This window comes from Myotis lucifugus, unplaced genomic scaffold (assembly GCF_000147115.1).
Source record: "Myotis lucifugus unplaced genomic scaffold, Myoluc2.0 scaffold_195, whole genome shotgun sequence".
Lineage (NCBI taxonomy): Eukaryota > Metazoa > Chordata > Mammalia > Chiroptera > Vespertilionidae > Myotis > Myotis lucifugus.
The window spans coordinates 1,487,089-1,513,237 of record NW_005871243.1 but is presented as its reverse complement, the minus strand read 5'-3'; the positions used below and the strand labels follow the sequence as shown (position 1 = coordinate 1,513,237).

Below are 26,149 nucleotides of genomic sequence, written 5' to 3'. Positions count from 1 at the left end.
CCAGCCGCAGCCCTGCAGTCAGCTCAAAGCAATACCCTACCACTTAGAATATGTCTGTGCAATAGACAGCTTGCCAGACACGTGTGATATGTCACATCTTATCTTCAAATAAGATTATCACCTAATAACCTTCCCTATTCCAAAGGGAGGCGAGAAAATTTACCCAAGAGCTCAGCCACAAAAGGTAACATTGCTGTGTAGATGGGATTACTTTGAGATGCAGCCGTAAAGCACACCTCTGGGTGAACATCGATGAAAAAAGAAGACAGCGCTGTACCTGTACGCGCACTTCCCATCAGCTGTTTTGGTTGTGATAGTAACGTGAGCCACGTGGCTTATGCTGGCCAAAGCCTAGGAAGAAAAGGAAATGGAATGAAAAAACTTCACTGCTGAGTCAACCCCGCCACATCATTAAGGGAAAGGTTATCGACACTGCCTCTTCCACTCTGCATCAACATGGCAACAATGCGCACCCTGTTCACTCATTTTGATAACACATTTTAAAAACAAAGACGGGTATCAAATTGAATCTGTAGCATAATTACTAACACCAGGGAAAATATATTAAAAGTCCAAAAGGAACCTGACCAGTTTGGCTCAGTGGATAGAGCGTCGGCCTGCGGACTGAAGGGTCCCAGGCTTGATTCTGGTCAAGGCCATGTACCTTGGTTGCGGGCACATCCCCAGTAAGGGGTGTGCAGGAGGCAGCTTATCGATGTTTCTCTCTCATTGATGCTTCTAACTCTCTATCCCTCTCCCTTCCTCTCTGTAAAAAAATCAATAAAATATATTTAAAAAAAAAAAAGAAATACATAATGTCATAGGGGTCCCTATAGATAAAATTTATGGTATATTAAGTATTTATAAACAAATCTCAGTTTTGGCAAATTGAATTTAAGTTTGTTTAGATTTACTTTTATCTAACAAGTAAATAGTATCATATCTTGTTTATCTACCAAGAAACATGCTGACAAATGGTAGAAATGTCATCACAGGCGGATAGTTCACACATTTATTGAACCCTTCGCTTACCTCACCGCGAAAGCCATAGGTAGAAATATTAGCTAAATCCTCAAAGGACTGAAGTTTACTTGTAGTGAACCTCTCACATACAATATCTAGATCTTCTTTCTAGAAAATACCAAAAAATAAGTAAATTATTATATTACTCATTTTTTTCAAAATCCTTTTGAATCTCCCTCTTCTTGAATGAATCCAAGAAGGTATTCCTCTGAGGAGAAGAGTTTCTAAATGAGCAGTAACTTGCTCACTTGGCACCCAGAACACCACACTGGCCTGGTGCTCCTTCCTCCTCATTGGTCTTATTTCTGTCTCATTTGCTGGGTTCTGTTACTCCCTGACAGTGGAGTAACCCAGGACACCACCCTTGGCCCTCTTCTCTACCTGCACACACTCTCTTGACAATCTTATCCTGTCTCACGGATCTTTATAAAGATTACCAGTTTTTATAAAACTTCTTTAGTAAAAATCTAGATGTATTTTACAGATACATTTAATTGTAGTAAAAAATTATAGACAAGAGGTTCTTATAAAACTCACTAAACCATGTTATCTCTTTGCTCAAAACCCTCTAATAGCATTCCCCCTTAGTCAGAGTAAAAGCTGAAGATTTCACAACCGCCCACAGGCCCACAGGCCCACATTCTGCTTATCTTTCAGATCTTATCTCCTGTTCCAGTCACACTGGCCTCCTTGCTGATCCTTAAATATGTCAGGCATGCTTCTATTTCCTGGTTTTTGCAGATATTGCTCTCTTTGCCCAGAACACTCATCCTTTAAATGGCCTCATGACTCACTCCTTTGACCTCCTTATTCCCCTATACAGGGCCCAGTAGAAAATAGGAACCCAATAAACAATTATTATTGCTGTTGAATTTTTCAGTCAAACAGTCCCATCCACTAAAGCCCAGTTCCTAGAACAGGGAAAGGTTCTGCCACTTCCTGCAGGTTATCTCACCCAGCACACAAACATCCTGCTCCTCTGAGTCTGTGATTCTACTTACCCTGATGCCGGTGCCATTGTCTTGGATCTGAATCAACTTCAGGCCTCCCTCTTTTACAACCACTTGAATACTTGTGCATTTGGCATCTAAACTGGCAAATCAAACAGAAAAAGAAATATCAATCTGTAACTACCTGAATGCACAAATTTTCCTATGAGCCACGAATAAAAAACAAACTCCAAATAAATATAAGACTGTCTGATCCATGTTTTTCCTTTGTTTTACAGGCTCTGTGACTACACTGTTATGTTTAGAGAAAGGGGAGAGGCAGAAAGGGCTAACCATCATCTCCAATAGGATATTCACCACCATTTCTGTTCCTCTAGGAAAGTGACGTTAGAAGTAGGTCCCTTCAGCACATGCCTTTTTCTTACTCTCTTCTCTACTAATTCAACCGTTACTCGAACTTGATTGAGCCTCGGGTTCCTAAACGACTTTATTAAAATGTCATTAAAAATTCTACATGTTTCTCTCCACTCTTCCCTTTTCTTTCAGAAAATATATATTGGGGGAAAGAAAATATGGCAATGCAGAAAGTTCTTTAAGAAGCTAATGAATATTTTGTGCCTTCAGAGAATAGCCTACAAGCACAGAGCACCTGCTAAAAAAAAAACAACAGACTCAGGCTGGTGCTGTGTGAGAAAGATAAGTTATGGATTCCTCACACAGAAATTCCTTATTTTAGAAATAAGACAATTCGTTACTTAAAGACCTTTCTCAGGAGCCCCTGAGTTGAAGTTGTTTAGCCATCTTGACTTACATATTAAAAGGAGCATAACTGTATGTTCATAGCAGCACAATTTACAATAGCTAAGATTTGGAAACAACCTACTAGTAAGTGCCCATCAGCAGATGAGTGGATTAAAAAACTGTGGTACATCTACACAATGGAACACTATGCCGATATAAAAAAGAAGAAACTGTTACCATTTGCAACAGCATGGATGGAACCAGAGAGCATTATGCTAAGCGAAATGAGCCAGTAGGAGAAAGATAAATATTACACGATCTCACTCATATGTGGGATATAATGATCAACATAATTTGATGAACAAGAATAGATTCAGAGACAAATGGCAGGGGAAGGGGGGTTAGAGAGCAACCAAACGACTTGTATGCATGCATATTAGCAGAACCAATGGACACAGACACTGAGGGGAGGAGGGTGCCTTGCCTGGGGTGGGGATGGCTGGGCTGGGGGGAGGAGGGGAAAAGGAGACATATGTAAAACTTTAGACCAGTCCTAATGCCGCGACCCTTTAATACAGTTCCTCATGTTGTGGTGACCCCCAACCATAAAATTATTTTCATTGCTACTTCATAACTGTAATTTTGCTACTGTAAACAATATGTAATTATATATGTGTTTTCCGATGGTCTTAGGCGACCCCTGTGAAAGGGTCGTTCGACCCCCAAAGGGGTCGCGACCCACAGGTTGAGAACCGCTGCTTTAGACGATTAAAAAAAAAAAAAAGAGCATAACTGGATCCATAAAAAGTCTCTGCTTATGGAATTAATGATAAGCTACTGAGCTAATGTTTAGTTTTGTTGTACAGGATTCTGTCTGGCACAGTACAAGAGGCCCAGCATGTTCAGTGTTCATTCTAACACTGCAGACACAAGCCAGCCTTTATGAATTAAAGTCAAAAGGAGAAGCCCGCCCTGGTTCCCTGTTCCTGCTATTGTCTGCCTCCTAATCCCTGTCGGACCCACCATTCTTTCAGTCCCGCTCTCCGGGGGAGTTTGTTTTCCCAACAAATCCCTTTAAACGTGCCCTTCTTCGCTGGGGCATTTTTTTCTTTTAAGGTATGGATTTCATTAATAACAATTGACTTTAACACAAAGTTCTTACGAAATGTTAGGAACATGTCTTTTTTGAGGTTTACAGTTTACACCATCTTTCCTTCCATGTTTTTAACCTTTTCCCTCCACATTGTGTGGCATTTCCAAACTTCAGAATCCACGGAATACGCCATAAAAGGGCAGGAAAGCACCAAGTGGGATCACTAATTTGGCAACAGGAAAATCACAAGTTAAACCCAGAGAAAGGTCATCAGCCTGTCCTAAAATCTTGACTATTTATAATAAAACTCAAAATTTGTACTCTTGAATGTGCATGATTTTTTGGAATAAGCATATAACTGATAAGATGAAGGATGAAAGGAGATGTTGGCGGGGGGGAAGAAGACATATGTAATGCTCTTTGTAATACTTTAAGCAATAAAAAAATAAAAATAAATAAATCCTAAAAAAAAAAAAGAGAGATGTTTCTCCCCCACCGAAAACTTGCATCTTTTGCGACTATAACTTGAGAGGCAATTCCTTTAGTTAATGGCACCATTAAAACGATACGGCGTAGCCCGCGGCGCGCGCCCCCCGTAAGCCTAGAAAAGTCTCGCGACAGCGCGCGGGAAGCGAGAAGGCAGGACCCCCAAAGCCTCCGCCACGGTGGGCATGCGCTGTACACGCCTCCGCCGAGGGCAGGGAGGCGTGTCCGCGCCATCCCTGCGCGGCCCGTTAGGTCGTAGCTTCTAAGGAGGCCCGGCTCGACTTCCTCCGTACCAGTTCTCGATCATCTCCTTGATGGCATTAGCCGGCCGCTGGATAACTTCCCCTGCCGCGATGCGGTTCACCACAGTCTCGTCCAGCCGCCGAATTACGCCCGCTACAAGCGACATTTTGGCGCCAGAGGAGTCCAGGTCACGTCGAGATGCTCACTGGACGTGCCGTCAGCCAATCACTACAGTGCTTCGTGCTTACGCTATTCCCTTAACTCTGTGTACGCGGCGCGGCCCCCCTCCCCCACCCTTTCCTGCGGCAGCGCCGTTTCCGAGCGAGGGAGCTATTGATTGGGCAGTTTGAACGTCAGTCAAGTTCCTTAGGTCCGAGGGTTCCTGGGCCTCTTCGTCCCGCCCTAAAGCAGCTTCCGCCCAGCAGCTAGAAGGATTTGCGCTTGCGCGACAGAAATCACTGTCCGCTCTTTCGGCCAATCGGAACGCAGATGCCCTAGCGGGAGCTCGGTATCGCGCGGCTCGGGTGATCTTGCGCAGAGCGTAGGTGGCGTTTGGCGCTTGCTCCTACTCCGCCTGTCTCTTTGCAGCCTCCGGGAGATCTGCTCCGCTCTTCTAACCTCCGGCATCATGTGGATGACACCTAAGAGAAGCAAAATGGATGTGGAGGAGGCTCGGGGGTTCCGGCCCGAGTGGACCCAGCGTTATTTGGTGGTGGAGCCGCCGGAGGGCGAAGGGGCCCGCTGCCTGGTCTGCGCCCACCTCGTCGTATCCGCTAGCGAACGCGACGTCAGGCGCCACTACGAGGCCGAGCACAGGTACTACCAGCGGTATGTGGAGGAGGGCGAGCGGGAGGCCCTGGTGGAGCGCCTGCGGCAGGGCGACATTCCCGAGGTGGTCCCGCCCACTCCCGAGGAGAGAGCGGCGCGGGCAGGCCTCGGCATCGCCCGCCTCTTGGCCCTGCGGGGTCGCGGCGGGGGTGAGGGGGACTTTGTGTACCAGTGCCTGGAGGTGATGCTGAATGATGTGCTGCCGGACCACGTAGGCGTCTTGGGTGGCATTGATTTATCCCCCGAGACCATCCGGCAGAGGGTCCTGAACATTAACGAGAACCTCCGCAGCCAGCTTTTTAACCGGGCCAAGGACTTTCGAGCCTATTCCCTGGCCTTGGATGACCAGGCCTTTGTGGCCTATGAGAACTACCTCCTGGTTTTTGTCCGCGGCGTGGACGTGGACTTGGAGGTGCAGGAAGAGCTGCTGACCATTATCAACCTGACTAATCACTTCAGTGTTGGTGCTCTCATGGCGGCAATCCTCGAGGCCCTGCAGACGGCCGGGCTTAGCCTGCAGCGAATGGTGGGACTAACCACCACCCACACCCTGCGGATGATTGGTGAGAACTCTGGACTGGTGTCGTACATGCGAGAAAAGGCTGTAAGCCCCAACTGTTGGAATGTCATCCATTACTCGGGATTCCTTCACTTGGAGCTGTTGAGCTCCTACGACGTTGATGTTAATCAGGTCATAAGTACCGTATCTGACTGGATACTGCTGATTAAGACAAGAGGCATCCGGCGACCCGAATTCCAGGCTTTACTAACTTCATCGGAGTCAGAGCATGGCGAAAGGGTTAATGGACGGTGTCTGAACAATTGGCTGAGAAGAGGGAAGACTTTAAAGCTAATATTTTCATTAAGGAGAGAGATCGAAGCGTTCTTGGCTTCGGTGGGGGCAACAACAGCCCATTTCTCAGACCCAGAGTGGCTTTGTGATTTTGGCTTCTTGGTGGATATTATGAACCACCTCCGAGACCTCAGTGAACTACTGCGATTCAATAGAGTCTTTGCTGCTACTGCATTTGACCATATTTCTAGCTTTGATGCTAAGCTGAATTTACTGCACAGACATATTGAGGAAAAAAATCTAACACACTTTGCTGCCTTGAGAGAAGTCGTTGATGAGCTTAAACAGCATATTAAAGAAGAAGACAAAATTCTTGATCCGGGTAGGTATAAAGTGGTGATCTGTCGCCTGCAAAAAGAATTTGATAGACATTTCAAGGACCTCAAGTTCATTAAAAAGGACTTAGAACTCTTTGCAAATCCATTTAACTTTAAAGCTGAACATGCACCTATTGCAGTAAGGATGGAGCTAACAAAACTTCAAGCAAATTCTGACCTTTGGGAGGAATACAGAAACAAAGACCTGGGACAGTTCTATGCTGGATTGTCTGCTGAAACTTACCCGATTATCAAAGGGGTTGCCTATAAGGTGGCATCCTTGTTTGATAGCAGTGAAATCTGCGAAAAGGCTTTTTCATATTTGGTTAGAAACCAGCACACCTTGAGCCAGCCGTTAACAGATGAGCATCTCCACGCCCTGTTTAGGATCGCCACAACTGAAATGGAGCCACATTGGGATGCTCTTGTCAGAGCAAGAAATCCTCCTAATCCATAAGCTTTTGAAACAAACACTCAACGAGAATCCAGTCCTAAAAGCAAACATTTGACTTTTCAAGTTTACTCATTTGGAGCGTGAGAATGCACCAAGTTTATTCATTCAAACTGATAACAATTGAGATTCTTCTGACTTTTTTTTTTCTCCTCATCTCAAGAGGCAGCATGGGACTGGAACATGAAACACCTCTTTTCAAACTTAGTGTCAAAGTCGTTGTTGTCTTTTGCTTTTATGACATAATTGTTTTTAAAGAAGTTTAGTACTGATGATGTGAATTGAATTAGGAGTCTGTTTTTAAGGTGTTTTGGAGAAATTTTAGGTCATATTTTTAAAAAAATGTTAAAAATCTGATACATATAGTCTAAAATTATCATCTCCTTAATTGTATGTTTGAGCCTGTTTGCAGAAATTCACATAGCAAGTTCAGAAGTTCCTGAAAAGGAAGAACATATGTTCAGTGGAGGAACTTGTCTGTCAAAATGTTTGAAACTTTTAAAAAACATTTGTGAGTCTGGAGTAAATATTGGCAGATTTCCTCCCTCTGACCTCTTCCCTATCCACCGCAGTGATAATGATATTCCTAATAGAGGAAATAATCAAAATTTTAGGAGCAGGAATTATGTTTTTTATTTTTTTATATATTTTATTGATTTTTTACAGAGAGGAAGGGAGAGGGATAGAGAGTTAGAAACATCGATGAGAGAGAAACATCGATCAGCTGCCTCCTGCACACTCCCCACTGGGGATGTGCCCGCAACCAAGGTACATGCCCTTAACTGGAATCGAACCTGGGACCCTTCAGTCCTCAGGCCGAGGCTCTATCTACTGAGCCAAACCGGTTAGGGCAGGAATTATTTTTAAATTGCTGATTAGAAGGCTTCCTGCAATTTGGAGGTCAGACTAACCAATTATTGGAGGTTTACCCTGAATTTTTCACAATTGGGTGCTGTTTTACTAGTTCACCTATTAAAGGACTATGGTAAGTATAGAATCTTAATGATTGCCCATTAGTAATGCTTTTTTTCTATTGTAGACAAATGTTTGGCCCTGGCAAGAAGGATGAAGCAAAATATTTTTGCACTCCAGGATCAGGAGGTGTGAGATACTTTAGCTTCTTTGTCTTATCTGCGTGGGTGTTACTGCTTTATAAAGAAATCCTGCTTAAAGGGAACTTTTTACTTTATAGTGATAGACCAGATTTTGTTAGCTGATAGAAGTGCATTTATTAGAGATTTTGAAGCTGCCCCACATTCTGTATTTAAGACAGTGCACAAGTAGAAGTATTTAACTCAAGAAGCAGCTTTATTCAGATTTTAGGAATTTCATATTTCTAGCGAGCCATCGGCTTTGTGCTAAAACAGTAATTTTCAAACTTATGTTAACCATGAAAAGGAAATCGTACAGTAAAGCCAAATATGTAAAATGACTTCCAAACAGGACCCGGTTTATAGATCCTCAAGTACAATTTGAAAACGTGTGCTAAAGTCCTGTCTTAACTATTGTTACACATTATTCTATGGTCATTAGTCCAGCAAATTCAAGGAACCAGGATACAACTAGGAATTGAGAAGGAACTGATGCCTCAGCAATCAAAATAGTGCCAAAAGAACCAACTTGTGTCAGTGGTTCTCAATCAGAGGCAGTAAACCCTCTTTCCAGAGGATGTTGGGACATACAGGGGATTTTTTTGGTTGTCCTAGTTGGTGGGGGGTTCTGATGGCATTTAAGTGCATAGGTCAACCTGGCACAGGAATTATCATTCCTCTCAAAGTGCCAGTAGGACCCCCCAGTGTAGATTATTTTATTTTGAGGGACAGGGAAAATTACTGGTAGAAGCAAAATTAGAAGAACAAGTTGGGCAAACTTGATAGGGGAGACTATTCCAACATTCTGAGTTTGGCTGGTAAGGTAAAAGCCTCAACATGTTCTGGTAGCTCACAATAGCATTTATAAATCTGTAATCAATACTGAACCAGATTAAAGGACTCTATCTGTTATATATAATTCATTGAGGGCAGAAAAGCAAGTTTTATAACAAGATACTTGTCAAGAATGGTCAAGTTGAGATTTTGGTAAACCGAGTAGGCTTAAAACAACAATGAAAATCCAACCAAACAAACAAATCTACCAGTAATTTCCCAATAGTTTGGAGTATTCTCTTTCGTGGCAAGTGCTTTATTGAAAGAATGACTAGAATACCTGAAAGCTGCTGCTGCTTTCTAACCCTGGTTCCTCAAATATTGAAGTCTTGTACATTTTGTGAAGTTCTAGTATATATTTTGCTTACAGTAATAATAAAATTAGTTCGCATCATATAGTCATTGAGTGGGTGGGGAGGGGAGATATAAGTAAAGGATTTTAAATTGACCATGAGTAATAGAGAATTTGCTATAAACTAGTTTTGTTTGTAGAAGAAAAATGTGTATTTTACTGTTTTCTGCGTTAAGTAATTCTGTAAGTGCATGGCAGGTTTTTTTTTAATATTTTTTAAAAAGTAGTTGTTACTGGTCTGTTGTGTCAGTGAATACAGTTAAAGTACTTTTTTTTAAAAAAAAACTTATGTCTCTATATTTCCCATTCCTACTAGTTTTCTTTAAAGATTTGTCTGTATTCCTGTTGTCCCACATTGTCACTCAAACTGCACAATCAAGCTCACAAAGTTTTTGTGAATATTCTTACCCTCTGATACCACCACCGACCACTGTCCTTGAAGTAGATGTTTACTTGGCTTCGGGGAGATACCGTCTCCAGGTATGCATGCTCAATCGTCTTTGCAGGTACCTCTTTCCCTTAAATATCTGTGTTCTTGGGATAGTTAAGTTTTCTTATTCTACATCATCTTAACTGATCCCATTTCCTTCCATGGTTTCAGGTATCACCTATATGCAAATGACTCCCAAATTTATATCTTCTCTCTAAGCCTTTCCTAACTCATATATCTAATTTGCCAACTTAAGTCCATTTTGCTGTCTCAGGCAGCACAGTAAGTATGTCATTGATCTTGCCCCTAAACCTGCTTCTGTCATGTTTCCCCTTTTGGTAAATGGTACCACCACTACTACCCATTCAGTTGCCCTTGCCTAAGCCAAAACCTGAGTTATCCATGACTTTCCCTCTTCATACATCATAACATTCACAAAAACCTTTCTGTTAAGTCCACCGTCTACATTTTTCTTAATTCTCCAGTGCTACTCTTTGAATTCAGGCCATCAACCTACCTAAATGGTAGTGATAGCCTCCTCATTAGTCTCCCTTTCTCTGGTTTTGATCCTTTTCCGCACTGCAGCCAGATTGTTCCAAAAGGCATATCTGGTCATATCACTCCACTGCCTTCACCATTGCTGTTAGGATAAGATAAACTTCTGTTCATCTTTCAGGTCTCACTTTATATACCACTTCCTCTAGGAAGCCTTCATTGATGCCCACTAGACTATGTGCCCCTTCTACGCCCTCCCTAAGTACCTTTTTTTCCCCCAACCATACACTTAACACACTTAATTGTTACTTACTTAACACTTAATTGTTACTTGTTATTAATCATTGCTATACTGTAAGCTTTATAAGGGCAGGGACCTCATGCCTTGCTCAGTGTTATATTTGTAGTGATTAGCACAATGCCTGGCGTTTCAATAAATGTTTGAATGAATAAATGTTTGTGTAGTGTTTTACAATCTTGGAAGCCCTTTCACAGTCTCATTTGACCTTCACTGTGGTCCTCTCTTAGACTGCTCACTGGATAATTGTTATCCACATATTACAAATTAAGAAATGAAACGAAGTTCTTTGTGGCTAAAAATCACATTGTATTCCCAGAATGTAGCTCAGTGCTTGGCATGTGGCTCAAATATTTATTACATGAATGTTGTTGGGGGAATATTTAGATTGCCCTAGTAAACATAAGTAATAAAGCCAGGATTCAAATCCAGGTATGCTTACATAAGTCCACTATGTAATAAGTCATTACCTTCTTGATATAGAAGTCTCAATATATATTCTTTTAATTTCTAAAGGAACCTGGATGAAAAATACTGGACAACTATGTAGTGGACTAAAACAATAGTTAAGTAATTAAAAAGTTACATCTAGTATCATAAAAAGATAATTCTGCTTAACACTTGGAGTGCGGGAAACGAGTTAAGTCGGCTCGCGTGAATTGCGCGTACTCCGCGGGAGCCGTCTTTAACTCGGTTCATATAGATTTGCGGTGGAGTGCGGGAAACGTGTACACTCGGGCCAATTGTAACTGCGTATTACCAAATATTTGTTTTAATCCACCCTTTTGGTGGATGGAACAAAACCAAAAGACAGAGCCATCTTATATTTTGGCGGAAAAGATAATTCTGCTTAAGAATTAATATCGCCCTAGCGGGTTTGGCTCAGTGGATGGAGCGTTGGCCTGCGGACCCAAGGGTCCTGGATTCGATTCTGGTCAAGGACACGCACTTCGGTTGCAGGCTCCATGCAGGAGGCAATCAATGGATGTGTTTGTCTCACATCGATATTTCTTGCTATCTTTCCCTCTCTCTTCCACTTTCCCTAAAAATCAATGGAAAAATATCCACGGGTGAGGATTTAATTTTTTTAAAAAAAGTTAATGTCCATTTTCCTGTTGTAAGCATCAACCCTAGGAGGAAATAGCATACTATTTATTTGCTATTTTTCTTTACAAACAATTTCTGGCTCTTGGATTTAAAAGTAAGTAAATTTAACAAAATATTAGAGAAGTGACTCAGTCAGCCCTCCTGGTGACTAAATATTTAGTTCACTTGCTTTTCTAGCTACAGATTGTCCTGGACTCCTCCTCAGTGAAGCTAACTCAAAAGTGACATCTAGCCAACAGATGATGGGAGAGCCATACCCTTAGAATCTTCTTGAGCCATTTTGTCCAACTTAAGGGATTAACTAGTGTTAAACTTTTAATTGGATTTTAATCTGAGGCACATTACTCTTTCAGAGATCTCAACAGTAGGTATGATAATCAGTGATTTCACCCTTGCTGCAAAACTGCATTTTAAGCAGCCTTTGGATTAAAGCATTTCTCATTTTTTTAAAATAAATTTTTACTGATTTCAGAGAGGAAGAGAGGGAGAGAGATAGAAACATCATTGATGAGAGAGAATCATGGATCAGCCGCCTCCTGCACGCCCCCTAGTGGGGATCAAGCCTGCGACCCAGACATGTGCCCTTACTCAGAATGGAACCCGGGACCCTTCAGTCTGCAGGCAGACTATCCACTGAGCCAAACCGGCCAGGGCTCATTTTTATCTTTTTGTAATTGAGAAGTGGCCTCATCCTAACTCAATAGGTAATTGAATTTGTGAATGTCTATTTCCTTGTATTTCTGCTTGGAAACTCTTTTTTCAGTTTATCTCTTTCCTGTCCATTTTGTCCAATGCATCCAATAGCAAGTATAACATATTTGTTTTCTTTAGTAAAGAGTACATTATTGGCCTTCCAGCTTCTCTCAAGGGGCAATTTCTCCTGGCCATAACAGGAATTGCCCTTGCATAAGTTACTTCTTCCGTCTTCCAATAGCAGTGTCCTGACTATCTACCAGCCAAGCCATTGTTTAGTATTTTATGTGTTATTGTCTTTTTTAACAACTAGTTTCTGTATAAGGATGAGGTAGTTTGCCATAAAAACCACAAAAATCTCAGTACCTCACAGCTTTTCTTTCACTTGGGCAGGGACTTTGCCTTAGGTCAGGGGTTTACCAGGTTAACAGGTAAAATGTGTTTTGTGCTTGTTTCTATATATAGTTTTATTAGAAGACAGCCTTGCCCATTTACTTGTATATTATCCATGGTCACTTTTGTTCTACAAATGTCAGGGTTGAGTAATTGTGATAGAGTGGCCCACAAAGTCTAAATAAGTACCATGTGACCCTTCACAGACAACATTAACTGATCCCTGCTCTTCAGTTGTCCTCATTGTGAGACTCAGGCCCACCAAGAAGATACCATCTAGGGTGTGGTTGCTCATTTGGGGGAAATGAAAAGAGTATGGCAATTCACTCAGGTCCTTAAAGCACTTTCATTGGCTAAAGTAAATCACATGACCACACCAAAGTTCAGGGAGTATCATCTTCCCATATGCCTGGAAGGAAAAACAAAATTATTTGGAAGACAATACTATTGATTAACACATGATTATATCTCTCCATTTATATAATTTCTTTCAAAATACATATTTTTATATTCTCACCCGAGAATATGTTTAGAGAGAGGAAGAGAGAAAGGGAAAAAAAACATCAATGTGAGAAAAACACCCATCAGTTGCTTTCTGTATGCACCCCGACTGGGGATCAAACCCAGAACCTAGGTACGTGTCCTGACTGGAAATCGAACCTGCAGCCTTTTGGTGTAGGGAATAATGCTCCAACCAGCTGAACCATTTTTTTATATATGTGTAAAGGATCCTATATTTTTTCTGTGAACTGTCTACTCAAATCTTTCACCCATTTTTCTATTGGGCTGTTGACCTTTTAAAATTTTTAGGAACTCCTTATATAGTAGGGATAGTAGTCCTTTGTGATATAAATTATAAATATTTACCCAGTGTGTTATTTTTTTCTGACTTTATTTATATGGGTTTTTCCCCCCATGAGAAAGTCGGCTTTTCTTATGCACCCTTAGCTGGATTGACTTATGAAAAAAAGAGAAGACATAAATGACTATAATCAAGGGCCTTTATGATTAAGGTAGAGGAATATTGCCTCCTGGAGTGTAAAAGGAGGTGATTCAAGAGCATATACTCTGGATTAATTGGTTTGCATATGAAAGGCACACTCAAAGGGGAGTAGGAATTAAGTAGCAATATCCAGGAATTAGCCAGCCCTAGGTCGCTCAGTCTCTCTTGGGTCAGCAAGGTCCCAGATGCCAAATCATCAAGAATATAGAAAATATGCTTAATACAAGAGGTACCTTCCATTCCTGGCAGGGAAACGGTGAGTACCAGCTCAAGGATAGCTGGCTTATGCTTGCAGTTGTTTAGAGGACTCATCTCAGGAGTTTCCTATTTGAAGGAACACTGCTCTTTCTTCCAGCGTGGGCATGTCCATCAAGAGTGATGGAGAATTCACTTCTGGCGTTTGTGTTTGGCTTTTGTTCCTCACGTTCTCAGGTAAGTGGGAAGGGTTCCTTTATGGCCCATTAATTGTGGCCTTTCTCTGCTGCTCCTTTACCAAGTAAGTTTGACTGTTATCCCTTGTCTTAAACACAGGCATGAAGAGCACCCGTTTGACTGTTATCCCTTGTCTTAAACACAGGCAGAAAGAGCACCAGTTACCCACCTTTAGTTGGTAGTTTCAAATATATCTTTGTTTGCTCCTGCTCTCATAGCCGTATAGAAGTATGTCCTTCTCTATGTACTATCCAATGTCAATAATTTTTAAAGCTTGAGGGTGTGTACATGGAGATATCTCTTGTCTTTTGTGTATGTTTAAAACTTCCATAACAAAAATGAATCAAGTCAAGTTTATACTCATTAGGATGGCTACTAAGAAAACAAAAACAGCCCTAGCTGGTTTGGCTTAGTGGATAGAGCGTTGCCCTGGGGACTGAAGGGTCCCAGGTTTGAGTCCGGTCAAGGGCACACCCCCGATTGTGGGCTCAATCCCCAGTGGGGGGCGTGCGGGAGGCAGTCAATCAGTCTCTCTCATCATTGATGTTTCTATCTCTCCCTCTTCCTCTCTGAAATTAATAAAAATATATTAAAACACATAAAAAACAAGTGTCAGCAAGGATGTGGAGATACTGGAGCCCTTGTGTGTTTTTGGTGGGACTATAAAATTGTGCAACCACTGTAGAAAACAGTATGGCAGTTCCTCAAAAAATTAAAAATAGAATTATCGTATGATCTAGGATTTCCACTTCTGAGAAGGGGGGTTCAAAGAGGTATTTTTATACTCAATTGCATAGCAGCATTCACAATAGCCAAAAGATGGGAGCAGTGGATGAATAAATAAACAAAACGTGTTATATACATACAATGGAATATTGCTCAGCTTTACAAAGGAAGAAAATTCTGACATAGGCTCCATCACGGATGAACCTTGAGGACAGTATGCTAAGTGAAATAAACCAGTCACAAAAAGACAAGTACTGTTTGATCCCATTACATTGTCAAGCTTGACAAATTCATAGAGCCCAGCTGGTGTGGCTCAGTGATTTAGCATTGACCTACGAACCAGGAGGTCACAGTTTGATTCCTGGTCAGGGCACATGCCCAGGTTCGATCCCTAGTAGGGGGTGTGCAGGAGGCAGCTGATCAATGATTCTCATCATTAATCTATCTGTTTCTCCCTCTTCCTCTCTGAAGTCAATAAAAATATATTTTTTAAAAAGCTCCTAGACAGAAAGTAGAAAGGTTGTTGCCAGAGGCTGGGGGTTATTTAATGGTTACAGTTTCAGTTTTGCAACATGAAAACAATTCTAAAAATGGATAGTGGTGATTTTTGCTCATCAACTATACACTTAAAAATTATTAAGATGGTAAATTTTGTGTTATGTGTATTTTACTACAGTTTTTAAAGAGAATCAAGTTTCACTGCCCTATAAAGTTAAACATAAGCCTACCCCATGACTCAGCAATTTCACTCCTAGGTATTTATTCAAGATATGAAAATGTGACAAAAAAAACCTAATTGTGCCCTAACCGGTTTGGCTCAGCAGATAGAGAGTCGACCTGCGGACTCAAGGGTCCCAGGTTTGATTCCGGTCAAGGGCATGTACCTTGGTTGCGGGCACATCTCCAGGGGGGAGTGTGCAGGAGGCAGCTGATTGATGTTTCTCTCTCATCGATGTTTCTAACTCTCTGTCCCTCTCCCTTCCTCTCTGTGAAAAATCAACAAAATATATTTTTAAAAAATGTTAAAAACTTAATTGTTAAAGAATGTTCATAGCAGCTTTATTCAGAATAACAAAAAACTGGCAACAAATTGAATGTCCATCAATAGGAAGTGGATAAACAAAACGTATCCTAGTCATACAATGGAATACTAATCTGATACACATAGCAACATGGATGAATCTCAAAAACATTATCCTGAACAAAAGAACCCAGATACAAAACGGAAATACTATTTACATGAAGGTCAAGAACAGAAAATTTCTAACTATGGTGATACTGTGGTGGTAGAAATTAGAGTAGTGGTTGGGGATAGACAGGGTGAGTGGGATGCAGGGAGGTCAGGGAGATGGGAGTAGGGCGTGTGTGTGTGTGTGTGTGTGTGTGTGTGCGCGCGCGCGCGACTAAAAAGGCCCAAGAAGGCACTTTCTGGGTTGATGGAAGTAGTGTGCATCTTGACTGGGCTTTTGGTTCGTCAGGTGTATAGATTTGTCAAAACTCATAAAACTATACATGCTTAAGATCTGTGCATCAATATACATTATTTGTATGTCAACATAATTAGTATTTTTTTAAAAAGCCCTCTCTCTGCTCTCCCTCTCTCCCCCTGGGGTCAATGAAGCAAGTATGGAAACAGTCATGTGGTTTTATGCTATTCTCTGCTTTAATGTATATCATTTAAAAACACACACACAAATGACTGCTACTCATTTCTCATGAGCAGATTTGCTTGTGACAAAACAAGGGCAGCAGGTCATGCTCACTGACCAGCGTCCCAGGCAACAAAGAGGGGAGTGGGAGACAGCAGGTGTAAGCTTCCTACAGCTGGACAGCATCAGACCAGAACAAGAGATAGTTCCGGAAGGTGATGCGTCTCAAGAGAAAGGTTGCTTGGTGAACAGCAGGCCTCTCAGCATTATCTTTGGTATCAGTGAAAAGCTGGTTTCCCTGGCAACAGGGGCCTACTTAATGAATGGTGCCGGGCAGCAGGCATGAACATGTCCATAGCAAGTGTACATAGAAAAAGAATGCCTCCTCACCAAAGACTCCCCTTTAGTCTGTATATTCAGATCTATTAATGGTTTATAGAAAAATAAAAAATGCCAAAAGACATAATATAGAGCTTTGGTGCCTTCACTCCTCCCTCATTGCTATGTTGTAGTAATAAACACTTGGGACCTTTTCTTATATTAGGTCTTTTGGTTTCCTATATCTCCAAATATCATTAATTTATTAGCTCTAAACATTCTCTCTATGGCGGACTGTGATAAGTAAGAACTTAGCAAATTCATACCACCCCATTTCTCCTATTCTTCTTGCTTCATTTTTTCAGAGTTGTATTGGTTTTTGTTCCGTTGGTTAGTTTTGCAAATTTAGATTCTATTCTTAAACGATTTGTGTTTCCCCTGCCCCTGCCTCCGTCCCTCCTCCCACTTCTACCGCTTAGTCCTTTGGACCACACAGTCTGTGATTAGTGTTAGGGGACTCTGCTTTTATATTTATACATTGCCAAGGTTAAAAAAGGTTTATAACATTCTGTTTGGAAATCATAACTACCCCGCACACTTGGTCTCCAGGTCTATGCTAGAAGTTTAAAATTAATAATAAATTGTGACATATTTATTACATTTTTTTCTTATACTTACAATGTCACAACCCGGGACCCCTCAAAGGACAATGTTCCTAGCAAATCATCAAATGCAGTCTATTTTCTTAAACTACCATAGTTGCTGGAATTCATACCACATTTTAGTTTGCTTCAAATTTGGATCCTAACTGTCCTGTCTTCTTGGACTGTCTTATTGTGCCCTGCCCCCCACCTTGGGAAAAGTAAAAGCCTTTTGCATCATAGCACTGAGAGTTGTTGTTTTTTATTCTAAAATCGCTCCCGGTCTATTTTGGAATTCTGTAGGACATCTTTTTGGAGGCCATTTACCTATTTTAATTTAGGCAGATTTCTTTCAAACCCTGCTGCAAGCTGTTGTCTTGGGATCGCTTTTCATTAGATTAACGCGTTAGTTCTATCATTGTTTTCTACACACTCCTCACACTTGATTTCGTGGCCAACATCTTCAGTTTATCTCCTTCAGAAAGGGTAAATAGTAGATAAACTCTCTGAATCTTTATAGGTGTAAAAATGGCTTTACTCTGTCCTCCATCTTGATAGCTTGGCTAGGTATAGATTTCTAGGTTCAAAATTGTTCTCCCACGGAACTTTGAAGGTGTACTCCACTAATTCATTTTTTAAAATGTTTTTAATTGTGACATAGAACACATATACAGAAAGGTACATAAACACAAATTTGTCTCTTAATGAGTAGTTATAAATGTTCATATAACCACCACCCAAGCCATAAAATAAATTTTGTCAAAACCCTTAGAGATATCCACAATTCTGTAAAGGAAACAACTCTATTGCCTTTAAGAAATAATGTTATCACGTAAATATGCATCCCTAAACACATAGTCTAGTTTTGCTTATTTTTGAGCTTCACATAAATAGAATAATATAGTGGGTGTTATTTTATGTTTGACCTCAGTTGCTCAACATTGTATTTTGAAATTCCTCCATGTTGTTGCATGTAGCTGTAGCTCATTCATTTTCGTTGCTGCGTAGTATATTCCATTGCACACATCTAACACAATGTATTCATTCCTTCTACTATTGATGGATATTTACATTATTTCTAGTTTGGGGCTATTGTGAATAATGCTGCTATAAACATTCTTAAGCATGTGTCTGGTGCTGATGTGTAGAATTTTTGACTTCTGTTCTACCAGTTACCAAAACAACATTGCTAAAATCTCTCACCAGCATTGTGAATTGCTCTGTGAGTCTGACAGCTTTTGCTTTACACATACCAGTTATTTGGACCATACTACTACACAATTTAGAATGGTTAATTCTCCCTGATGACTTGAACCTTTTGTCGTAGTGAAGTGGCCCTCTCTGTCCTCCAGATTGACCTAAATTCTATTTGTCTTATTTTTAAAAAAATATATATTTTATTGATTTTTTACAGAGAGGAGGGGAGAGAGATAGAGAGCCAGAAACATCGATAAGAGAGAAACATCGATCAGCTGCCTCTTGCACACTCCCCACCGGGGATGTGCCTGCAACCAAGATACATGCCCTTGACTGGACTTGAACCCGGGACCTTGCAGTCCTCAGGCCGACGCTCTATCCACTGAGCCAAACTGGTTAGGGCATATTTGTCTTATATTAATAGAGGTAGACCAGCTTTCTTTCTTTCTTTTTTCTTTTTTTTACTGCGGTAAAATACACACAAAATAAAATTTCCCATTTTAGCCATTTTAAAATATACAGTGCAGTGGCATAAGGTGCACTCACAGTCACCACTCTCTCCTTCCAGAACTTTTTCCTCATTTCATTAAACAAGTACCCCTCCCGTTCCCCCTGGGACCCTGGTAACCACTATCCTGCTAATTGTGAATTAGCATGTGGTGACTCGCATAAGGGGAATCATACAACATTTGGACTTTTGTGTACAGCTCATTTCACATGTTTTTGGATCTTTAAACAAACTTGCTGTAAGATATCATCTTCATATAAATACACTAAGCAGACATTTAAAACAAAACAAAGAAACATTCGCAGTGTGCAAGGGCCTGTGGGGGGAGCAAAGATGAATAAACCTCTGCCCTAAAAGGGTTACAGACTAGTTTGGAGGAAAACAGGAGACAAAGAATAAGGATCAGGGAGGGGCCTGGTGGTTGCAAAAGGAATGGCGTATGGTCTTCCTTTTGCTTGACCTCAGCTGATGTAAAGGAACTCTGTGAATGCTATTTAAATGCTCTTAAATTGAATGGATAAAAGCGCTGGGCTTGAATAGGGTTTCCTCTTGGAGGTGAAATTTGAGCCTGTCGCCTAGCGGTGTAACTGCACACCCCAGCCTCAAGGTGGCAGCATACCGAAATGAAAGCCGCAGCTCCAGGAGTAGCAAGTCCCTCCAGGAGTGCAGTTGGGGAAAACAGCCAGCATGGTCAGGTCACCATAGGAAACAAAAGCCTTTACAAGTGCAGCACTCCTGTTCTTACCATCCCACCCCCTGAGTTTTCCCTGCACAACCCTCTCCCCCTGGGTCCCCTTTACCAGTCTCCATTACCATCGCTTAATTTCCTTCGTTGTCTTGCTTCCCCTACCATCAGTGATGGCGAGGAGTAGCAAGTCCCTCCAGGAGTGCAGTTGGGGAAAACAGCCAGCATGGTCAGGTGATATTTGAAACCATAGTAAAACAAAGATGTATATTTTTGATATTTATTTTATATATTTAAATGCCATTTAACAAAAAAAATCAACCAAAAAAATGAGTTGACAGAGGTGACACGCGTGTCATAGGTTCGCCATCACTGCCTACCATCCTCGCCATTGGAGCCCACCACAGGCTTTCTGTCGGTCCTCCAAGGCTTTAGTTTCATTTCTGGATTGTTCTTCTTTTACTCCTCCCCCTCGCTCATGAGAATCATTTTCCCCATTCAAATGCAAATTCCTTGGTCATCCTGATGAACATGATTTTGCCCCACGCCTAATCTCTTATAAACATCGTCTATACATTTATTGTCAGGAGTACCAATTTAGCTCTGACGCTGGTTTCATTACTGATATGCATTGTTTATTCATTCATTCCACAAGCATTGTGTCAGCTCAGTGCCAGGGAGCTGGAAACACAGAATAAAGATAAAATCCTAGGTGCTCGCTGTCTAGTAGTAGATGACAAGGAAACAGTTATAAAACCATGTGATATGGGTTGGAACAGAAACATAAATAAGGAACAGTGAGCAGGAAGTGGTGAAAATGGGGACGCTTGGGCTGGGCAGATGGGTCAGTCCAGGCTTACCCATGGGAGGTGATGTTGGAGATGAGTCACATAGGGACTGGTAGCGTTTACCAGATGGAAGAGGGTGGAAAGGCCATATCAGGCTGCAAAAAATAGCAACACGTGAAAACACCATCATTAATTCCTCAAACTGCCTGGAATTCCACGAGTTCAGGGCAAACTCCATGTGGGGAACCTCCCAGCTTGCCAACCCAATCTAGAATAGTGTTTAGTTTTATTGGTGGCAATAAACTTGGCTGACCTAGCTGGCCTGTCAGTGCCTGGCTTTATTTGCTGTGCACTGTATTAAAATGATTAGTCAAGTAGGAACTTCACATAATAAAATCAAGATTTCTGGTTTCTATTTAAAAAAAAAACACCCAAAAGATTTTTTTAAAAACGTTTTATTGATTTTTTACAGAGAGGAAGGGAGAGGGATAGAGAGTTAGAAACATCGATGAGAGAGAAACATCGATCAGCTGCTTCCTTGATGTGCCCGCAACCAAGGTACATGCCCTTGACCAGACCCTTCAGTCCTCAGGCCGACACTCTATCCACTGAGCCAAACCGGTCAGGGCCCCAAAAGATTTTTGACATCCAGCTCACCTTCCCTATGTCAATAGTCATCTGGGGCCACTTTATTATTATTATTTTAAATGTATTTTTATTGATTTCAGAAGGGAGAGGAAGAGAGAGATAGAAACGTCCTTGAGAGAGAATCATTGATCGCCCTACATGGGATTGAGCCGGCAACCTGGGCATATGGTTTGTACATACCTTACCTCTCCCTGCTACTGTACCTGGCCAGATACGCTCAGTTGTGCTACTTGCCTAGTCCCTGTAGTCAACTGAATTTGTAACCTCTGTTTTGATATCCCACCCCAGCTACAGGAGGGGGCTAGGGTTCTCAAGAAGCCTGGTGCAGATCCTGTTCCTGGAGGCAGTGAGGTGAAGAGAGAGGGAGGGAGGGGGTGCAGGAGCTGATCCAGCTGCTGATATTGGTTGTGTAGAGCGCCACCCAGAGTCCCATCCTCTGTAGAAAGATTATGGGTCAGAAGAAAGGAGGAGAAATGAGGCAACTTCTGTGGCTGGAATCTACACAAGGAACAAAAAGAATGATGAGAGAACATGCCCAGGACCCATCCCTTGGACATTAATCCTGGTCTGTGAGGGTGAGATAGATCTACCTCGATCATCTCGGGGACCAGGGCAGTCGTACAAATGGAGGTCTGGAGCCCACAGCCTGCTGTCTTTCTCTTCCTAGTCCCATCTCTGTCCCACAGCATGACATGCACATGTGTGTGCACACCCCAGCCCACAAGTTAAGTTCTGTCACAGCTCCTCATGCTGCTGGCAACAGCTGCCCTTTGCTACCCCTTTACCTAGAAGCTTGATCTACTCTCAGAAAGACAAACTCAAGAACCAGGCCTGGCCAGACTCTGAAAGCAGGCTCAGAGCCATTTGGGCAGGGAGTTATGACCCAGATCATGGTCTAAGGAAGGTGTGGGTTGTGGAGGGCACATCCCTTAGGGCCAGTGGACTCCTCACCCCCTAGAGAGGGGCATGGTCCGAGGAGAGCCAGAGTTCTGGAATCTTCCAAAGCTCACGGTCAGGGCCAAAGAGTTAACATAGATGCACTTAGGTTACCTTAGGTCATGAGGGCTATATTCCTTTGCTAGTTCTGTTGTAACAAAGTACTACAAACTGAATGGCTTAAAACAACAGAACCATATTCTCTCAGAGTTCTGGGGGCTAGATGTCCAACCAAATCAATGAGTCAACAGGGTCGGTTTCTTCTGAGGGTTCCGAGGGAGAATCTGTTCCATGCCTCTCTCCTAGCTTCTGATGACAGCTGTTCATCCTCGGCATTCCGTGGCTTTAAACATATCATCCCTGCCTGCATCTTCACATGGCATTCTCCCCATGTTGCTGTGTCTTCATATGGCCATCTTATTATAAGGACACCAGTCATATTGGATTAGATGCCCACCTTATTCCAGTATGACCTCATCTCAAACAATGTCACATTCTGAGGTACAGGGGCTGGGAACTTCATATTTTTTTTGTGGGGGTACACAATTAGCCCACAACAGGTTCTATCATGAAGTCATAGGCAGTAACAAGGGTGAGGCAAGACTCACAGGTTTGCAGAAACCATCTTTCAGCTGGGCCTCCTGCAGTTGGGATACAAGGTGGATGTTTCCTCAAGATAACCTGGTTCCCACTGACACTTGCTGACAAGCACTTACTGATCATTTAGTATCAAGATGTCCCAGTCTCTCTGCATCTGTGTCCATCTCTCCTGCTTTCCCAGCCAACTGCTTTCACTCTGTGTATCTCTTTCTCTACCTGACACCTTTGGCTGACTCTGGCCTTATGGCCAGTATGGCTGCTCTCTCTCAACATTTTTCATATCTTGCTTCTATCAGTTGCCCTGCTTCTCCACTTAACCTCCAGTGCAACTTGCTGAGAAATGGTCTGGTCCAAGAAAATCACCATGGCCCCTGTTCTCACCAGTTTGCCTGAGTGGGAACTGGTTAGTCTTCATTGACTGCACACCCTGATCCTAGTAGCTGTGTCTAGGGTTGAGGTCTTTGGTGTAAACCATGGCCAGTTAACAAGGAAGAAGCAGTGCCCCGTGGTTTATTAGCAAATTGCAAAGGGCAGGGCAATTGCCCACTCCTTCTTCCAAGGTTTCTCAACCTTGGCACTATTGTCATTTTAGGCTGGATAATTCTCTGCTATGGGGGGCTGATCTTGGATGTTTAGCAGCATCCCTGACCTCCACCTAGTAGATGTAAGCACCATCCTCTCCCCTCTCCCACTGAGTTAGGATCATCAAAATGTCTTCAGACCCCTGGTTGAGAACCCATGTCCTAAGAGTATGGGAGGCCCCAGGATTAGCCCTTCCAGGTGGGTGTAGTCAATAGTCAGGAGTGTGGGCATAAAGGCTACTGATTATGGTATATCTGCCTCTGTCAGGGCTGACTCAGAGGCTGAAAGGGGCAGCTCTTGCTATGGGGAGGGATTGGATGGGGCATTGGTGGGTTCAGAAGTGAATAGCTATGCTCAATTAAAGTGAAGATACCAAGGAAGAGTATCATGTGAGTGTGTTTTGTAGCTGCATGAATTTGAATGAGCATGTTCATTGGTTTACTCTTTGTGTGTACGTGTCTGAGAACGCACAACATTTGGTGTGGGTGTACCTTTGGGTGGATCTGTTTGAGGGCGTATATATCTGTATGTCTCAAGTTTGGACTGTGCATAGTTCATGCTGCCCTTCCTCTTATGTTATCAGGCTAGATCAGTATCATATATGACACAATTAGTATTCTCAGAGTGCTACACAGGGTAAGAATCAGCTCTACTGAAGTGGAAATGGAAAACGGGATTTGCTTCAGCGTGGTTTTTCCTATTGTGTAAACATGTCTGCCTCTAGGCATATGTAATATGTTATGAATAGATAATGCCCTCAGTGACATCATTCTTTAGCACCAAAACCCAGGATGGACTGAGCCCAGGGTCCAAGAAGTATAGACAAACCCATTCTGAGCTCATCAGTGTTTTCTAGTCTCAGCCCTTTGACCAACTGTTTGTACAACAAACTGCTTAACATTTCATTTGTTTACACACACACACACACACACACACACACACACACACACACACTAGAGGCCCGATGCACGAAATTCCTGCGAGGGGCTCAGCCCTTGCAGCCCCCTGCAGCCTCTTGCAGCCTCGGGCAGCCCTCACAGCCCCGGCTTCCTCCGGAAGGTCGTCCGGACGGTCGTTCTGCTGTTCAGTCTAATTAGCATATTAGCTCTTTATTATATAGGATATCAGAGCATGTTCAAGTCCGTTGTCATCTCACAGGAACTGGAGAGGAGGCAGTTTTGTGTGTGAGACACTGGTGCTGGGGTGGACGGCCAGGTTTCCCTGATGCCACAAGAATAAGAAAGAGCACTTGGAAAAAGTATGACATAAAAATTTTTTTTTACGAAGAATCAGAAGATAAAGTTGAGGAAATCTTAACTTTAGGAGCGAAGTGATTTGAAAATCATGGGAGTGTATTACAGGGACCAATTCTGGAAGTTCAATATTGGACTAATAGGATTTCCAAAAAGACAAAAGAGGGAAAATGGAGAAGAAATAACCAACAAAATATTTCAAGACCATTTCCCAGAACTAGAGAGCTTGAGTTTTAAGACTGAAAGAACCCATCCATTCCAGTGGAATGGATAAGTGGGCCCATGTCAAAGCACATCATTGTGTAATTTGAAACATTTGGGGAGAAAAAGAAGATATCTTAGGCTTCCAGGAAAAAAACTCCACAACAAACAACAACAACAAAACCCAGAGAGGTCACATAAAATGGGTAATTGGATGTTTTCAGAATTCTCAATAGCAGTACTGGAGCTAGTTGTCACTGGAGTAATAGCTTCAAAATCCTGAAGGAAAATTATTTCCAACCTAGAATTTTATACTCAGCCAAACTATATATAGAGGGTGAAGGTTTTCAGACTAGCACAAGCTAAAAATTTTTTGCCTGATGATTCATAAAACTGGTGGTGGTCGGGGGAACAAAACATTAAGTAGCAGTGTTGCCCTGGCCTAGGTAGCTCTTCGTTGGAGAGTTATCCCTGTAAGCCAGGGTTGTGGGTTCAATCCCCGGTTAGGGCACAAACAGGAATAAACCAATGAGTGCATGGACAAGTGGAACAGCAGGTCAATATTTTTTTCTCTTTCTCTTCTTTGGAGTGTCTCCCCAATTCCACTTCATTTTATAATCGCCTGGGGAACTTAAAGATCCCCATGTTATGTCCCATACCAATTAAATCAGACTACCCGGAAGTAGGAGCCAGACGCCGGTAATTTTAAAAAACGCTCAGGTGATTCCGATGTGCAGCCAAGTTTGGGAACCACTGGAATCGTGTTCGAGTTGGGGTAACACTGTCACCAGACGAGACGAGCCTCCGATCTGGTCTGGAGGAGGCCGTGGGATGCCAAGGGACGCTTCTGAACGGGAAGGGGTGCACAGCGATACTGTGCGTTCAACAGGAGAAATGGGAGGAAGTGAGACCCCAGAAGCAAGAAGACCACTAACTGGACCGAGGGGCTAGTTCTGGACTCGGAAGTCCGCGGGCAGCGCGCATGGGGTTCACCGCCCTCCATTCTCTGGAAACGTCTCCAGGGGAGGGCGGAGGGCGTGTGGGAAAGGGATCCCAAGACACTGAGACATGGAGGACCTGATAGGGGCGGGGCGGTGTGTGTGTATGTGTGTATGTGTATGTGTATGTATGTATATGTGTGTATGTATGCGTGTGTGAGTGTGTGTGTGAGAGCCGCTCCGAGAGCCCCATCGTGTATGTGTGTATGTGTATGTGTGTATGTGAGTGTGTGTGTATGTGAGAGAGAGCCGGTCCGAGCGCCCCATCGAGACCGGCAATGCAGCCCGAGGTTGCTCTACTTCCCC

The 26,149-nt window shown here is 42.5% G+C and overlaps 2 protein-coding genes across 4 annotated transcripts in view; one reads left to right on the top strand and one right to left on the bottom strand.

Annotated features, from left to right (window-relative positions):
- The window catches only part of MLH1 (mutL homolog 1), a 29,891-nt gene extending 24,961 nt beyond the window's left edge, over positions 1–4,930 (bottom strand). For 2 of the 3 annotated variants that reach the window (XM_014462918.2, XM_014462919.2), the window contains exons 1-4: positions 4,587–4,930; positions 2,025–2,110; positions 1,033–1,131; positions 278–351 (exon numbers count right to left, since the gene is read on the bottom strand). Coding sequence is in view for 1 of the 3 variants with exons in the window: in XM_006097100.2 (XP_006097162.1) it covers positions 278–351; positions 1,033–1,131; positions 2,025–2,115; positions 4,587–4,702 (380 nt within the window). In the remaining 2 variants the exon portion in view is untranslated. Of the gene's footprint in view, positions 1–277; positions 352–1,032; positions 1,132–2,024; positions 2,116–4,586 lie in introns of all 3 variants that reach the window. The other variant, XM_006097100.2, reaches the window with a different exon arrangement.
- A 100-nt stretch (positions 4,931–5,030) lies between these two features.
- Positions 5,031–10,641, top strand: EPM2AIP1 (EPM2A interacting protein 1). Its single transcript, XM_006097099.3, has 2 exons — positions 5,031–8,086; positions 9,579–10,641. Exon 1 carries the CDS (start codon positions 5,165–5,167, stop codon positions 6,989–6,991), a length of 1,827 nt encoding a protein of 608 aa, XP_006097161.1. The 5' UTR covers positions 5,031–5,164; the 3' UTR covers positions 6,992–8,086; positions 9,579–10,641.
- The last annotated feature ends 15,508 nt before the right edge of the window (positions 10,642–26,149 follow it).

Coding starts and splice junctions, on each gene's coding strand:
- EPM2AIP1 (XM_006097099.3), top strand. CDS start 5,165: ATGTGGATGACACCTAAGAGAAGCAAAATGGATGTGGAGGAGGCTCGG.